This window comes from Mauremys reevesii, linkage group 2 (assembly GCF_016161935.1).
Source record: "Mauremys reevesii isolate NIE-2019 linkage group 2, ASM1616193v1, whole genome shotgun sequence".
Taxonomy (NCBI): Eukaryota; Metazoa; Chordata; order Testudines; family Geoemydidae; genus Mauremys; species Mauremys reevesii.
In genome coordinates, this window is record NC_052624.1 from 96,222,446 (window position 1) to 96,239,968 (window position 17,523).

The following is a 17,523-nucleotide window of genomic DNA, read 5'->3' on the forward strand; positions in this document are numbered from 1 at the left end:
ACTTGGGTTCCATCCCCGGAAGGGGTATCCTCAGTATGAGAAGATACTATGACATCATCATGAACATGGGCGGCAGGTTATATATTTGTGTGGGGCCCGGGCCCCAGCAATATTCAGGGCTGGGCGCCCTGCTCCAGCAATAGTTGGAGCTGGGTCTCTTCCCACCCCCCGGTCCTGCCTGGATCGGCCCCGGCCACCGCAGGTCTCCCCCCGCTGCCGCGACCCTGCCTGGAGCAGGTCCCAGCCCCCGCCTGCCACCCCGCCCTCCGCGTGTCCCCCCCCCTCCGCCGCGCTGTGTTGCGTCCCTGCCTGACAGAACGCAGCGCGCCTCTCCCCTGCCTGCTGCCCGGAGGGCTCCCAGCAGATTTGCTGTCTGCTGCCGCAGGGTCCTAGTGCCTGCCCTCCGCCAGTACTGGCAAGGCAGGCTGCCCTTACCCTGAGCCTCTCCAACCCCAAACCCTCAGCCCCAGCCACAGCCCTCATTCCCCCCGCACCCTAATCCTCTGCCCCAGCCCTGAGCGTCCCCACATCATGAACCCCTCATCCACAGCCCTCACCCACAGCCCAACCCTCTTCCCTAGCCCTGAGCCCCCTCGCATCATGAACCCCTCATCCACAGCCCTCACCCCACAGCCCAACCCTCTTCCCTAGCCCTGATCCCCCTCCTCTACCATGTACCCCTCATCCTCAGCCCCACAGTCCTCACCCTGCACTCCCTCCTATCCCCAAACTCCCTCCCCCTTCCCACACACCCCTTCCCAACCCCAAACTCCATTCCAAAGCCTGCACCCTTCACCCCCTCCTGCACACCCACCCCCTGCCCCAGCCCAGAGCCTGCACACAGCACCCTTCCTGCACCCTAATCCCCAGCCCAGGATCTGCACCCCAGACCTCCCCCGCCGAGCCCCCTCCCAGAGCCTTAGGCAGGTGGGGGCGGAGTTGGGGGGGGCGGAGTTGGGGGCGGGTTCTGGGCCCCACCAAAATTTTTACAAACTTGCCACCCATGATCATGAAGGAGGGTCTCAACTATGGATCGTTTCCCTCTGCTCCAGCTTGATGTTCTCCTTCCCCAAGACTTTCATCCTCCTCAACAGCACAGATGCTGTCAGCTGGAGGATGGGACTGCCCTACTCTGTCCCAAAAAGTGGCATCTATGTTCTACTGTCTTTCTTAACTCCTCCAGTTCAGCCACTCTGGTCTCAAGAGCCCATGCTCTGTCTCTGAGGGCCATGAGCTGTTTGCACCAAATGCTCACATATGCCACCTGCCCACAAGGCAGGTAATCATACAAGCTACAGTCAGTGCAATAAACTGGATAGCCTCCAGACTTCTGCCTGCATTATTCTTACTCTTGCTGGAGTTTGTTTATTCTGTGTGTGTGTGTGTGTGTGGTCGGTTTTGAACAGTGTTCAAGAGTACTGTACAATACACAAAATATACCACAAATAATTTTAGAGCACTTAAAGGATAGGAGACAGTTACATTAAATCTATACTGATGACTTGCTTTGTTTTGGTAGGTTTGTCTGTGATTTTTTGTTCTTTAATTTATCACACAATACTTAGTTTCAAACTCTAGGCAATGTGACAAACCATTCAGCAAATAATACAACATATAATGGAAAAATAACTGCATGTCTTTCCAAAACTTTAGATGTGCATACTGTTTTTAATACTACATATATGTAGCGAGATCACATAATGGAACATCCTATTATAATGCATCTGCACAACCAAGCAGTGTTGTAAGAGAGGTGAAAATTTTGACACTGAATTTTCTGACTTGTATGATTTAAATTTCAACCTTAACACTGCATTGCAAATATTTTCCTGAATATTTACATTTTGCATGAGACTCACTTGCCAGCTTTATTTACAGAGACTGCTTATATGTAGCACAGTTTGCTTAACAGACCTTAACCGAACATGTAAATTGCTCTTAAGAGTTTAAAAAAAAAACCCACCAAATTTCATTTAAAATGTAGTTGAAGCGCAAACATTCCTTCAGACAGTAAAGAATACACATTGCATCAACCAAGTAGCCCAATAAATACCGTGATGGTCCCAACTATTGCAGAATAGTTCAACTATTCAGTGGCTGAGTTCCTCAGTATTAGAATCACGGTCACAAAGCAATCAAAACTCTTAAAAATCTAAGGTTGGCAATATAACAAAATCTAAGTAATTTAAAAAGGGGAGATCCACTCTTAAAAAGCAATCAGTGATTGAAATAAAACCACCAGGCTAAGACTAGTGGAGAGGTGTTTGCATCAATACAAGCCTTTTTTTGTTCCATTTTTCTGCCCCAGCGCAGGCCTGGAGTAACAAGAAGAGAGACTAAAAGGTGAGCATCTGATTCAAACCCCAATGAAGTCAGTGAAAAGACTTTCATTGACTTCAGTGGGCTTTGGATCAGGCCCTAGATTAATTACTACTACTATAAGGTCTCACACTTTGGGCCTCTTTGCTAATGTAATGGATCCATACTAAGATCTGCCTACAGAAACAATATTCTTGATAGGTATTTACTCCTGAAGAGCAACCCCTCAAACCCTGGACTGTCAAGATGGAGTGAAGTAGCCACTGGATGCCTAGTAATATCCCAACTATCTGATGTATCACTAAAATGTGGAAACTTCCTCCAGAACACAACTTTTTCAATGCACATAAAGTGACCTCTCCTTATGTGAGTACTCATGCACTCCCCAATAAGCTCTTCTCATCCACTCTCACTCCTGCTTTCTTCCCCAGTCTCCTGATCTTTACTTCTACCATCTCAGTTTTCCACTCTATCCTCTCCTCTCCCTCTACCCGCTGACTTCCCCCATGTAGGATGATCATCTGCATTTCAAAGAAGGACAACGGCATGCGAATTGCATGACAAAGCTATTTTTTAAAAGGATGGCACTTCACAACATTTTGTCAATAAAACAAACATAATAACGGCCATACTGGGTCAGACCAATGGTCCATCTGCCCCAGTATCCAGTCTTCTGACAGTGGCCAATGCCAGATGCTTCAGAGGGAATGAACGGAACAGGGCAATTGTCGAGTGATCCATCTATGTTGTCCAGTTCCAACCTCTGGCAATTAGATTAGGGACACCCAGAGCATGGAGTTGTGTCATGATTCATACACGTATCGGTCAAAAATTTAAGATTCACAAGTTCAGCAAAAACTTGACAAAATTTTGAATTTTAGTGAAAAAATAGCATGCAATGTTTGTAAATATTTTCACAAATTATGCCCCTCTTTTCAACCAGGTCTAACTCCAGCATCTGATCGTTTGCATCATTATTGCTTGAAACCATAGGTTTTATCTGCTCAATTGTTTCTTTGTCGTTTGTTACTGACCTAATTCATGGACATTAGTCATTGAATGAGGAGCATCCCTTAAAATAGGCAATCCCACTGCCATCAGCCTATGGACTGCCTCCCTCTGCTTCATTGTCCACAGCCGCATAACTCCCCACACTAACTGTTCTTCAGTCTGGCAGCAGAGTTCTCCCGGCCAGCTTGTCCCTCACCTCACTGGTCCTCTCCCTCCCTTTATTCTGAGGTTGTTTTGCCTTGATGAACATAATTCCCTTCTAGATGGCTATGGCTACAGCAGGCAGGTCAGTTCTAAGTGTAATACCAGTGAAAATCCAATGGCTATTTTAAGTGAAGAACTTTCTCCTTTCTCTCAGCTCAGGCATCTGTGCCAATTCTGTATACTTACTCCTGGCCCTTGGCTTCCCATGCCACAGCTCTGCAGCCAAAGCACTTGCTGGTTATATTCTTTTTTTAGCAGCTCATCCCTTCCATCTTTGTACTGGGCGCTCTGAAGTTTCCTCTTGATAATACTTTCTGAAGCTTCATGTTTTAAATATCCTCTGCAAAATGTGATGGCAACAGGATATATAGTAGGATGCTATCAAAGGCTTCCATATAGCAAAACTTTTGACAACAGAAGTTCCCTAATGGGATCTGCATCCCAGCTCAGTAGTAAAAAGCATTGTAATAGCTTCCCTCTCCTATTTTTTTTCCACTTCTGCTCTAATCATCTGTTAGGCTTTTCCCTAGCACTTCAAAGCAATTCTCTATTGTTCTGTTACTCTGAACTAAAGCTCAGCAGGGTTTAGCTTTTCAAAGCACCACAAAGGGAGTTCTTAATTATTCATCATTGTTCCATTTAAAAAAAAACACACAACAAATCTGCAATTCTTTAAACAAACCATCTCCTCTTAGATCTCAGCATTTCCAGTTGCTGAAATTGTGCAGAACTAAAAACAACACAAAGGTTACAGTCTAATGGCCATCTACCATAGCTACTAGCTAAGGACTTTATTCTGTCTTACATATTAAGGGAAACAAGACTTAATGGTGGTTACAGCATGAAACAAAGTCAAGGGACTTGCATTCTGTGCTTAGCTCTACCAATGACTTACCGAGTAACCTTGGGCAAACCAAATTAGACCTTCATTTTCTAGCGTCCACTAGTTTTGGATAGCTCAATTTTAGAATGTGCAACTTGAGTCACCTGAGCTATGATTTTCAAAGTGCTGAGTAGCTGCACTTCTGAGCAGGAGGCATTTGCTGTGATTCTAACCTCTGAAGCCTCTCATCTTCATGAAAAGAAATGTAAACCTCTGGGAACGTGGTAGGGGAGGGATAGCTCAGTGGTTTGAGCATTGGCCTGCTAAACCCAGAGTTCAATCCTTGAGGGGGCCACTGAGGGATCTGGGACAAAAATCAGTACTTGGTCCTGCTAGTGAAGGCAGGGGGCTGGACTCGATGACCTTTTTTAGAGGGGAGGGATAGCTCAGTGGTTTGAGCATTGGCCTGCTAAACCCAGGGTTGTGAGTTCAATCCTTGAGGGGGCCACTTAGCAATCTGGGGGAAAAAATGATCCTGCTAGTGAAGGCAGGGGGCTGGACTCAATGACCTTTCAAGGTCCTTTCCAGTTCTAGGAGATAGGTATATCTCCAATTATTATTAAAGTTAATTTTCTTCATTTGGCCATTTGGGAATGGAAACTCTTGGGACAGAGCCTCAGCTGATGTAAAATGCTGTATTACCAAGGATCTGACCATTGTTATTGTTTTGTTTTCAAGTTTAAGGTGCAGTAATAGCCCATGCTAACCTTGACCACCTTTTCTTGTTTATAGTAATACATTCTCAAGCCCATACACTCAAGAAAGCTGATAACTCTGCTCAGATTCCTGTAGTTAAAGAAAATTAACTCATTGCATGAAGTCCAACATCAAGCCTTCTATACTTGGAAAATATTAAAGTTTTAAATCTATAGCATGTGTACAGAATGGTGAACTTAAATTACTAAACATGAAAAAGAAATTATATTCTTGATTCAATTTAAATTTTTCAGAAGGAAAAATATACTCCATTGTTGACTTATCAGGTGCCTAGCATCACCTCAGAAAGGATGAAGAAGTTTTGCTGAGGCCAGCAGTAAGAGTTACTGCTAGTCCGGATGCCTGCATGAAATTGCAATAAAGCACATAAGTCCATGTGACATTCCAATCACCATTTTATGAACATTTTCCTATTTATTAATAGTAGCTGCTCTAAATTCTCTTAAGTTTAATGCCAGCTGCCAATTCTGGGTCTGATACAAATTTGAAATGTATTAGAAGTATGTTCAGCTGGAAATGATGAAAATAAAAGGTGAGGAGAGAGTACAGCATATGCCAACACAGCAAGTTCATTGCAGACTAGTAACAGAGCAACTGAATGTATGTATGTATTTAATAATTTCAAAGGCTTAGATGAATTGCTCCAACTCTTTTCATCATGATAAATTGAAGCAATGAAGGAAAAGATAGCAGTCACAGGGGAGAATAACCTAGATTTTCAGCCTCAACCTCAGAGAGTTAAAAAAATAAGTTGCTGGGTATATTGCGGACAAAAGCATATGGAACATGACATGTAAGATGGTATATGGTATTTGCAGACAACCTGCACTGTGATACTTAATATATGCTTCTAACTTTTTCCTTGCAAGAGTTTTTGTAAGAGGTAAATAACAATCTGAGTCATAAGTAACACAAATTACTCAAAAAAAAGAAGTAACATGTAGTTATTAAACAACTTCCAGTGATCACTTACTCCCTTCAATAGCTGTCCTATCATAGTTCAATACTGAATAAGACTGACCAGCAGTTACGTTGGCACAATTGTTATAATGGGGGTTGCTGAAAGCCATTGAACGAAACTGTTAACCCTGTATATCAGGGGTTCTCAAACTGGGGGTTGGGACCCCTCAGGGGGTCACGAGGCTATTACATGGGGGGGTCATGAGCTGTCAACCTCCACCCCAAACCCCGCTTTGCCTTCAGCATTTATAATGGTGTTAAATATATGAAAAAGTGTTTTGAATTTATAAGGGAGTGTGTGTGTCACACTCAGAGGCTTGCTATGTGAAAGGGGTCACCAGTAAAAAGTTTGAGAGCCACTGCTGTATATGATGGAAACCACTTCGAGCCACCAGGTGCTACTGCACCCCATCTGACCTGGATAGATAAGCTGGCCCACATTTAGCTCTAAATCTGATAGTGATTTTGATAGTGGAAAGGCCTTTGTAAGATTTCTCCTGTCTTGGCTGTAGAGCAGAGTCCAGTTTCTAACCCCCCTGGTCTTCTCCTCAAGCTGTTCATCTCTTTTTCTTGCTTTTACCTCTTATCCATTATCAGAACTCTCATAACATACCTATGGATCGTTTTGGGAGGTAAGAAGGAAATTGCTGGCAGGAAGCATAACAAAACCCAGCTAGATCTCAAATTCCTGAAGAGAGAGGAATCCCACATGGAAGACAGGAGGAAGAGGGAACCTTCCTCCTGCTCTCCATACCTAGGGAGTGCTCCCAGAAGGCAAGGAATTTGGCTGGCCAGTTTTAGGAGGAAGTTGAGATTAGCCCCACCCCCACATTCATAGATTCTAAACCAGAAGGAACCATTATGGTCATCTAGTCTGAACTCCTCCATAACACAGACTACAGAATTACACCCAATGATTCCCTACTCAGGAAGTCCTGATCCATTCAGCTGCTTACTCAGCATGTGCCCAGTACCCAGAAGTGCCTAATCACTACTGAATATGCAGCTCACAGTCAAGGTTTGGCCAGCCCCAGTGCTCTGAGAGTGTGCTGGTAATATATTTCAATACAGGGGCGGAAGGATATTTTGTAGCAAGAGTGCCTAATATTTAAAAGAAAATAAGAACCTGAGCTGTTCTGCCTGATTTATAACTTTCTGTGACAGCCTTTATTTTCTGATGAAGTCAAAACCTGCCTCAGGATTGGACAGCAGCTAATGCTATGGAGTATCAATGGATCAGCAAGATAATCACAACCATGCCTTTCTTACACAAGGCACAGACATAACATCTGTGAACAGCCTAGAAACAGGACTTGATTAACCAACACTCAAACCTGCAACCAGATTTTACTAGTAAGTCCTTGGATACAAACCCACCCAGTTTGGAGCAGGAGAGAATCTAAGGAAGAACACTTCTATAATACATCTTTCCCCACTCACAAACTTAAAGAGACTATTTAACAGCATAGCCTAACATTTCTAGAAATACAATACTGTACAGGGTTTATCAAAACCCTGTAGAACGCTAACATATTATTCTAACTCTTTAAGTAACAACCTTATTTTTTCAGTGCATAACTGCTGCACTTTATAGCTTTCATCATTAATCTTTCAGCCATGGAGAGGATTCTGAATGCACAATTAGCATTCTGCCACCAAGTGAGGGCACACGGACATTGCCAGAGCATTAGGATACTAGAGATTATAAGGGCAACATTTTCAAAAATGAGAAGCAACTCCTGGTGCCTCAAATTCAGGTGCCCAACTTGAGATACTTTTCAGAAAGCAGATGTTCAGCATCTTCTGAAAAATCAGATCCCTTTCAAGTTGTCTCAGAAGTTGGGCATTCAAAAATGAAGGCATTTAAAATTGCTAGTCACTTTTGGAACAATCCGGCATAAGTGACCTACATTAATAAGAAAAATTGGTCTTTTAGAAACGTTTATTTATTGTACCTTCCATATGGACTTTGTGATTTTGGTGTCCAAAGTCTGGGCTTCCTTGGGTTCTGAATTAACGTGGAAACTGCTTCAGTCTTTAAATCCAGAATCCATCCTTTTGTAGGCATATTATATTTCAAGTGTTACCATTTTTTCACACCATCTGTAGACCAGCCGTAGTAAAATACAGACTGATAGTATTTTAAGTGAGAAGCAATATTGATACTGGAAGCTGTAGAGGTTGGTGAAGTTTCTTATGAAGGCAAAGATCCATGTACAGCATGACTGAAGAACTATCAACAGAAGACAAAAGGAAGTGCTACTGCTCTGGTCCACAGTATCCTACTACCAGAACCTGGAAGACCTCATGTGGGTAGAGTGGTGAATGTTGCTATATTTATTCCTAAAAAAGGGCTAATTAAGTTCAGAAATCACATTATAGTGGCCTTCACAAAGCACAGACTGGAAATAACTTTATTCAAACCTATGCAATTTGAAGTAGCTCTTCGCAAATTATGTCAGTAAAAATATCTGCCAAGAAAGTCACAAATAAAACAGAGGCTAATTAGCTGTAACAACTGATTCTTGAGGTCAAGCGAAATTACACCAGGGATGGATTTAGCCCAGAACGTCCACATTTATCCACGTGACTCGATAAACTCAGGACAGAGCAAAATGCGTAGATCACCTCACATCTTTGTTCTCACCTATTGCTGCGATGATAGGACTAATGAAACAAGTTATCTTGTTAAAGGGACACCATTCACTTGAAAATAACATTTCTGTCTGAACACTTTGTACCTGCTGTAACACCAAAGACTGCTGTAACTGAAAGAAGTTAGTAAAAAAAAATATTTTTCTCCATTCTTCCCCAGGATCTCTCCTTTATTTTTCACTTTGGGAATTTGTAGTAAAAAAAAATATTTTTCTCCATTCTTCCCCAGGATCTCTCCTTTATTTTTCACTTTGGGAATTTGACAGCGCGTTGTGTACAGCCGGTTCTCTGTTTCTCCTGTAGTCACAAAGAGTGGTATTTTGAACAGATTCTAAGTGACTTATGAGAACAAGTCCTATTGGCTTTTAATTCACTTAGACACTTTTGAAAATTTCATCCTTCCTAGTAGGAGTAATTGTTATTTTCACTGCAGTAGCCCTAAGAGGACTGGGTCCCATTGTGCTACGCTCTGTCCAAACACACTGTTGTATTAAATTGTATTCAAGTTGTTATTTCACTCTCATCACTGTAGTGTAGCAAAGGAAGTATTTTTTCACACAACGCACAGTCAACCTGTGGAACTCTTTGCCAGAGGATAATGTGAAGGCCCAGACTCTAACAGGGTTCAAAAAAGAACTAGATAAATTCATGGATTATAGGCCCATCACTGGCTATTAGCCAGGATGGGCAGCGATGGTGTCCCTCACCTCTGTTTGCCAGAAGCTGAGAATGAGCAACAGGGGATGGATCACTTGATGATAACCTGTTCTGTTCATTCCCTCTGACACACCTGGCATTGACCACTGTCGGAAGACTGGATACTGGGCTAGATGGACCTTTGGTCTGACCCAGTATGACCGTTCTTACAGTAAAAAAGTGTCTCTGTCCCTAGAGCTTACAGTCTAATGCTCCTATCCTGCAGTGGTCCTGTGCAGGTCTAAGAGTCACCACACACACATCTGATTGCAGGAGCAGGTTTTAAATATCAAAGAACAGACCAAAGGAAAGGTATACCAGAATACAGCATACAAGCAATGGGGTCAGGGTATTGCAATACCATCAGAAGGCGATTGTTGGTATGTCTGGTATATAGCTTATGGGAGAAAGAGACAATTGCATGGTCAAAAGCAACACAAGACACAGAAGTAGATAAGAAGGGAGCGGCCCACAGCTGGTAAAGGACTTTAGGATACCAACAAAGAAGCTTGTGCTTTGTTGTGGAAAAGGGGGAGCTACTGGAAAGTTTAAGAAAAGTGATGTGGTGAGTAGAAAAGATGATCTAAGCAGTGACATTCTGACTAGACTGAAATGGGATAATGCAGGCTACAGGAAGGCAGAGAGGAAAAAGATGCAGTAATTAGGACAGCAAGTGACCTGGGCCCTGACAAGAGCTTTAGCTCCTGAGATGATCAGTTATTCTTATTCATGTTTAAATTATGGTAGAGCCCAGAGGACCGATTATGATAAAGGCCCCATTGCGCTTGGTGCTATATAGCTATAAAGTCAGAAATATTCCATGTCCTGGAAATTTTATAACCAAAGTTTCTTCCCAGACTGTATCATTATCCTTTCCACAGAGCACCACCCTCCCTCAGGACACCTGTACATTGTAGCCATCCTGCCAAGGAGGTAAGGAACTGCTTAGGGACAAAACTGGTGCATAAACCTCTCCCTCAGCATGGCTATTCCTATGGTTTCTCTGAAGAGACTTCTCTGTCTCATACCCTAGTTTCCTACAACCATGGAGCCTCTCTCACCCTCCCTCATGTCCAAGGTAGAATTATCAATTCACACCAGCCACAATGAATCAGCAGGAATGACTCTCTGCAGGATTCCAAACTTGTTAACAGGTTACACCAGGGGTCGGCAACCTTTCAGAAGTGGTGTGCCGAGTCTTCATTTATTCACTCTAATTTAAGGTTTCGCGTGCCAGTAATACATTTTAACATTTTTAGAAGGTCTCTTTCTATAAGTCTATAATATATAACTAAACTATTGTTGTATGTAAAGTAAATGAGGTTTTTAAAATGTGTAAGAAGCTTCATGTAAAATTAAATTAAAATGCAGAGCCCCCCAGACTAGTGGCCAGGACCTGGGCAGTGTGAGTGCCACTGAAAATCGGCTTGCGTGTCGCCTTCGGCACCCATGCCATAGGTTGCGTACCCCTGGGTTACACCCTGCCCCAGTGCTTTATCAGAAGCTAGATTCTTTTTTTAAATTGGTCAATTAAAAATATTCAAACTGACAGCATCTCTTTAAGTCAAGCGCTGTTCGTAGCAAGTAAGAGTAACTCCATGAATGAATATTGGAAATTAGGTGTCTATCTCTGTGCTGCAGCATTTTAAGAATATTTTAGGCAAGAATTCCTAGCAACCTTCTGAAAGATTGAGCTTCTCCACTGAAAGAATGAACAGCTTAAAGCATGTAAAAATTTGTAACAAAAAATCCCTACAAAATATTAGACTAACAGACATATTGGAGCATAAGCTTTCATTGGCAAATACCCACTTCATCAGACGCATGTAGTGGAAATTTCCAGAGGCAGGTATAAATATGCAGGCAAGAATCAGTCTAGAGATAATGAGGTTAGTTCAATCAGGGAGGCTGAGACCCCGTCTTCTAGCAGTTGAGTGTGAACACCACGAGAGGAGAAACTGGTTTTGTAGTTGGCTAGCCATTCACAGTCTCTGTTTAATCCTGAGCTGATGGTGTCAAATTTGCAAACGAACTGAAGTTCAGCAGTTTCTCTTTGAAGTCTGGTCCTGAAGTTTTTTTTCCTGCAGGATGGCTACCTTTAAATCTGCTATTGTGTTTCCAGGGAAATTGAAGTGTTCGCCTACACGTTTTTGTATATTGCCATTCCTAATGTCTGATTTGTGTCCAGGGAGGGGGGAGGAATAGCTCAGTGGTTTGAGCATTAGCCTGCTAAACCCAGGGTTGTGAGTTCAATCCTTGAGGGGGACACTGAGGGATCTGGGGCAAAAATCAGTACTTGGTCCTACTAGCAAAGGCAGAGGGCTGGACTCAATGACCTTTCAAGGTCCCTTCCAGTTCTAGGAGATTGGTATATCTCCAATTTATTATTATTATTATCCTTTTATGTAGGATTGTCCAGTTTGGCCAATGTACATAGCAGAGGGGCAATGCTTGCACATGATGGCGTATATTACATTGGTGGACGTGCAGGTGAATGAACCGGTGATGGTGTGGCTGACCTGGTTAGGTCCTGTGATAGTGTCGCTGGTGTAAATATGTGGGCAGAGTTAGCATTTAGGTTTGTTGCATGGATTGGTTCCTGAGTTAGAGTTACTACGGTGCGGTGTGTGGTTGCTGGTGAGAATATGCTTAAGGTTGGTGGGTTGTCTGTGGGCGAGGACTGGCCTGCCACCCAAGGCCTGTGAAAGCGAGAGATCGTTGTCCAGGATGGGTTGTAGATCACTATTGCTGCGTTGGAGAGGTTTTAGCTGAGGACTGTAGGTGATGGCCAGTGGAGTTCTGTTGGTTTCTTTCTTGGGCTTGTCTTGCAGCAGGAAGCTTCTGGGTACACATCTGGCTCTGTTGATTTGTTTCCTTATTTCCTCGTGCGGGTATCGTAGTTTTGAGAATGCTTGGTGAACATCTGATTCTTGCCTGCATATTTATACCTGCCTCTGGAAATTTCCACTACATGCGTCTGACGAAGTGGGTATTCACCCACGAAAGCTTATGCTCCGATACGTCTGTTAGTCTATAAGGTGCCACAGGACACTGTCGCTTTTTACAGATCCAGACTAACATGGCTACTCCTCTGATACTCTACAAAATGTTAGTAGCGTTACAGCAATCATGCCAGAGACGATTAGCTCTACATTTACTAAACAAAGCAAACATGCCCAATGATTTGCACATTTCCAACTGAAAAAAATTCCCATATTTTTATAAATCTTTGTACATGGTTCCTTTGATTTTGATTAAAACTAACACATTTTGCTGATGGCCTATCAGGAACGTTCACTTCCTAAGTGATCAATGCTGCACTGATCTACTGTACTCTGTCAGCAAAACCACCATCATTCCTGAGAATGCCTCTGAAAAGCTGCAGCTTTATTTTACATAAGTGCACATACATGCACCCCTTCCCAGTCCATGAAGTTCCCACTGAAATGCATAAGAGATGCAGAATTTGACTAATCTGCTCATTTGCTGCACTCAGCAACAAGGAATGTATTCTGCTGATTCACATTCTCACCCGGTCTCACATTGCTCTAGTTAGTGGAAATTGCCACATTGAGATCCAATGGATATAGGGTAGATTAGCTAGGCAGCAGCTAAGTAAATAAGCAAATGAAGATATACGTAAGTTATTAGTACCTTTGCTCCACAGAGGATGAAAGTAACCTTTGTCCAAAGGCTGATTAAGAATCAAAAGGCAAAACGTCAGGTTTCCTATAAAAAAAGAGATGATAGTGCTCATTAACAAGTAAATTGACTTCTCCCCTAATTGTCTTTGTTTTATTTGCACCTAACATCCCTTCCTATTTAATGTTAGGCTAGAAACTTTGGAGCACTTCACTAATTGCCCTTCTTCTTAGGTATCATCATTTCAGATATATAGAGGCAGCCAGAGATTCATTAGAAACATTTTACTTGGTAGTTATTTTAGCAAGTCCTTTTCATTTATAACAGTTGTTCTCTGCTAATGGGCCCCCTCAATAGGACCCCATGTCTGTGCAGCAATCTTGTTCAAACCTCTGTCTTGCTGTTGCCGCCTGTGCTTGACATTTAATGGTATTAGCATTTTTGGGAGTATGCATGTGTTCTATTAACAGCAGAGGCTGTTGCTGTCTCAAGGTAAAGTTCTCCTCTCAGATCTACTCAGAAGATCTAGGCTCTGATTGTCTGTTCTCCCTTCAGGTGCAGTATTCCTGTTGACATCAACAGCATCTGCACCTGCGTGGAGAGTGGATAACAGCAGTCAAGATTTGCTGTGCGGAGCTGGAAGAACTCTGCCATTAAACTGTTAGTTGACACACTTAGGGAGCACTGTGAAAAAAAGTTATACAAGCTAAGAGTTCTGAGAGACAGAAAAGACTGCAGCTACATTATTCAGCATTACTGTTAATTATTTATTAGTATTACAGTCTGGCCCAGGGCCCCACTGTGCTAGACACTTCACAAACACAGAACAAAGAGATGTTCCCTGCCTCAAAGAGCGTACAATTGAAGAAAACAACACAGGGAACATACTTGACAAGATATAATTATTTTACCAACACATATTCTTTTTAGCATATGTCTGTTATCATGGTGATTCCACCGCCTAAATCTCACTCCTGGAAACAGACTATCACCAACACGCAGCTCTGCGAGCCTGCAACTAACTAGTCTACATTCCCACAGCCTGAACTGGCTTGTAAGCCCCACCATCCTTAGGCTTTGTCCAACACAAGTGACAAAAAAACACACAAAATGCAAAAAGTTTTTAAATAAATGGATACTTGCTATTCCAGACTGTGGCTCCAGGGAGCAAATGTAACCCCCATGCCTTATTAGGGTTGCATATGCTGGGAATAGCATTTATTTCATTTCCTAATTATCTATCTTGGAATAGAACTTTCCCCTGGAGCTTGATTTCCTTAAGCTACCAGGTTAATGAAGTCTATTTGTTCATGTGAAACCAATGTAACTGCAAGGAGAAATGATCTATCCCTAGAAGATCTTCTGTGCCTCTGCGTACATTTAGTAGAGCAGAAGAAAGAGTCATGTGGAAGTATGAGGAAACATAAAGGTGAAGAAAATCTCTGCAATGTGCATGAAAATCTTGGCAAAACAAGAAGGAGTTGCACAAGTTGAGCCACAAATGAATGTGCATGACAGGTAGCAACCTGAAATCCACTAAAAACTACATCAGTCTTATTGTAGGGCAAATCAGACCATGAATGTACAAACATAAAAACAACTTTTCACCTGAGTATCATTATATGCTGTGATGTGGCATTGGAATGATATGCTGGAAGAATCACATGCTCACCACCAATGGGGATGCCAGTATTGAGATAAGAGCACCATAGCTCTGCTATAAATGAGAAGCTGCAGCCTGGCTCCTGCTAGACTCAACGAAGAAGACGATCAGAAGAGAGGTCAGCAAAGTACAAGATTCAATACTAACTTATCTTTTATTGCAAACATCTGAACTGAGTGGTCGTAGGCTTGTACTTACTTACATACACCTTGGGTGTCATTACAGTCTTGGCCTTTACCTCATCACAGTACTTTCTGATGGGTGGTGTTATGCAGAACCTAAACTGCTGAGCATGATGAGGACTGCTCCCCATTTCAGCACTTTGTTGATGTTGCTCTACTCTTCTGCCCATTCGCTCTATAATCTGCAGTAGGGTAGAAGCTAACACCAAATATGTACGGTAAGAGAAGAGAAGAGTTGAAGAGACCACAGTAAATAAATGAGAGGTGGGTGTAGAACTCTCTTCCATCCTGAGTTTGAATGTGTCTTTACCGTGTACTTGAACTGACAGAGACAGATAGGAACAACACAGCTGGGAACGGCGAACCATGGCCACTGGGAGCTTTGGGGGACCGTGCCTGCGGATGGTCAATGTCAGCAAAATGTCTTGTGGCCCGCAATCAGATTACTCTGATGGGCCGCATGTGGACCACGGGCCACAGGTTGCCCACTGCTGCTTTAAACCACATCAAGTGAAAAATGACTAAATGTTAACATTTGTGCCACCAAAGCAAGCACAAACATCAATTTTTTAGCAGTGCTTCCTGTTCTGATATACAACTAACCAAAAAGGGCCAGAACCTCAGCAGGCATAAATTGACAGTGAAGTGTAAACTGGAGCTACAACAATTTACACTCACTGAGAATCTTGACTAAAAATGGCTAATAATAAAAATGGAGATTTCTGATAAATGTGAAGACCACAGAGAAACTTCAGCTAGTGCAATCTACAGCAGCACTCTTGCTATTCAAGAAAGATTGTTAAGAGTAAACTACAGAATTGCTCCATGATCTCTATGGGCTTCTCATTTGAAAAAAATCCACTTCCACTTCTTCATCTTTAAAATCTCTTAATAAGTTAAGAAGAATCTATCTCAAGGGCCGTCTGTCCATCCATTACTCAAAAACGCAATTAGCACAAACTGAAGGTTAACCAAACTGGGCTGGGCTGTACTAACAGGGGAAGAAAATTCCATAGTCAAGGGTCCAGCAGGGAAAATAACTTGCCGTCAATCCCCTGATATGGAGATCTCTCCTGAGAGGACACGTATTCATCTCAATTGCTGCTGAGGTGCACAAGGAGAGAGTTGGTCCCTCACGTGGCTTCTTACAGTTTTAGTGCAATTCTCTTTTATTATGTACTTTTCCTGTGGACTTTACTATTGCAGACTTTACAAATCAAGCCATCTGTAGCATGAGGAGTAAAAAAAATAAATACTTGCGTACAACATAAAGCTTAAAATATAAGATGCTCAATTTATTTTGGTCCTTATGGCATACACAAAAAAGAAAAGGATCAAAATCCAACAATGCCAGTTCCTTCATAATCTCAGGAAACTGATCCTGTGGGATTTCACGCTTGATTCCTAATTTTGGTTTTACCTTCTGATTTTTAAAAAACCTCCATCTATTTAACCAACTACATGTTTATTTGTTAATTTCCAATCATATCTATGTTTTCCTATTTGCTGCTTATAGATCCTTACCCACTTTTCTGTGACAGTACATACCATTTTCAAGCACTGTCCTCCATATTTACAGGCATAGTTTATGGGCACAAATTATTATAGGTGCACAAATGTGCCACGGTCAGTTATACCCATAAAACTACAGGTATAAATGTGGGGAGACAGTTCAGGCAGAACTGATCATTTGGCTCACACTGTTTTGTTAGGTCTTCCTAAAGGAACTTCCAATCCTTAGTCTTGAATAACCTGATAATTTTTATGTCAACAACAAAGTATGACTTCTATTCACTCTCTTTTCTAGATTGCAAATAAGTATGTTAAACAGCAATACTCGTATTTACCCCGGCATACTCCCACTTAACTATTAACCCCTTTCAGTTCTGAAAATTGGTCACATATCTGTCCTCTTTGCTTTCTAACACGTACCCAATATTACTCCTCCTGAGTTTTCTTAGTAGCTGCTTATAAATGACTTAATCAACTTTTGAATCTCTATATAAATTATATCTAATATTTTCCCTTTATGCATTATTTAATTCTTTCAAAAGAATTCCAATGTCTTTGAGAGACACAAATTTACTATTATAACAGCCTTTCTGGCCTGTCCCTATTATCTTACACTCACTTAGGTGCACTATAAATATTTATAATATCATTATACTTTTTTTTTTTTATAGATTGTCCCTTGCTATACACCAGTCTGCAGGCTATATGGCTCCCACAAAATCAGCATATATATTTTTAAATATCAGCTTTGTCTGAGATCTAACATAACAACATATACCCCTTCCTTATTTCCCTTGGGTATCAGAAAAATATCTTAAGTTACCTTACATACTATGAGTTTCTTTTCTGTGTGTTTTGAGGCTAGAAAACATTTTTATTACATCAAATAAAAAGGCCTTTGGGGAAAACAAGTACTACGCTTGTTCTTAGCGGAATGATGTAAGCAATAAGACACAATAGGGCATGTGTTGTGCTAAGATATTGCCATGCCTTTGGGTGCTACTGAAGTATGAATCCAAAGGCTGAGCAACTTCAACCATACAAAGGGTCTCCTGTCAACCAATATTTACATTTTATTG

General features: G+C 41.9%; 1 protein-coding gene across 14 annotated transcripts in view; it reads right to left on the reverse strand.

Annotated features, from left to right (window-relative positions):
• The window catches only part of TPK1 (thiamin pyrophosphokinase 1), a 476,657-nt gene that overhangs the window by 383,213 nt on the left and 75,921 nt on the right, over positions 1-17,523 (reverse strand). For all 14 annotated transcript variants that reach the window (XR_005593748.1, XM_039523066.1, XM_039523063.1 and 11 more), the window contains exon 3: positions 13,100-13,174. Coding sequence is in view for 13 of the 14 variants with exons in the window: in XM_039523066.1 (XP_039379000.1) it covers positions 13,100-13,174 (75 nt within the window). In the remaining variant the exon portion in view is untranslated. The remainder of the gene's footprint in view (positions 1-13,099; positions 13,175-17,523) is intronic.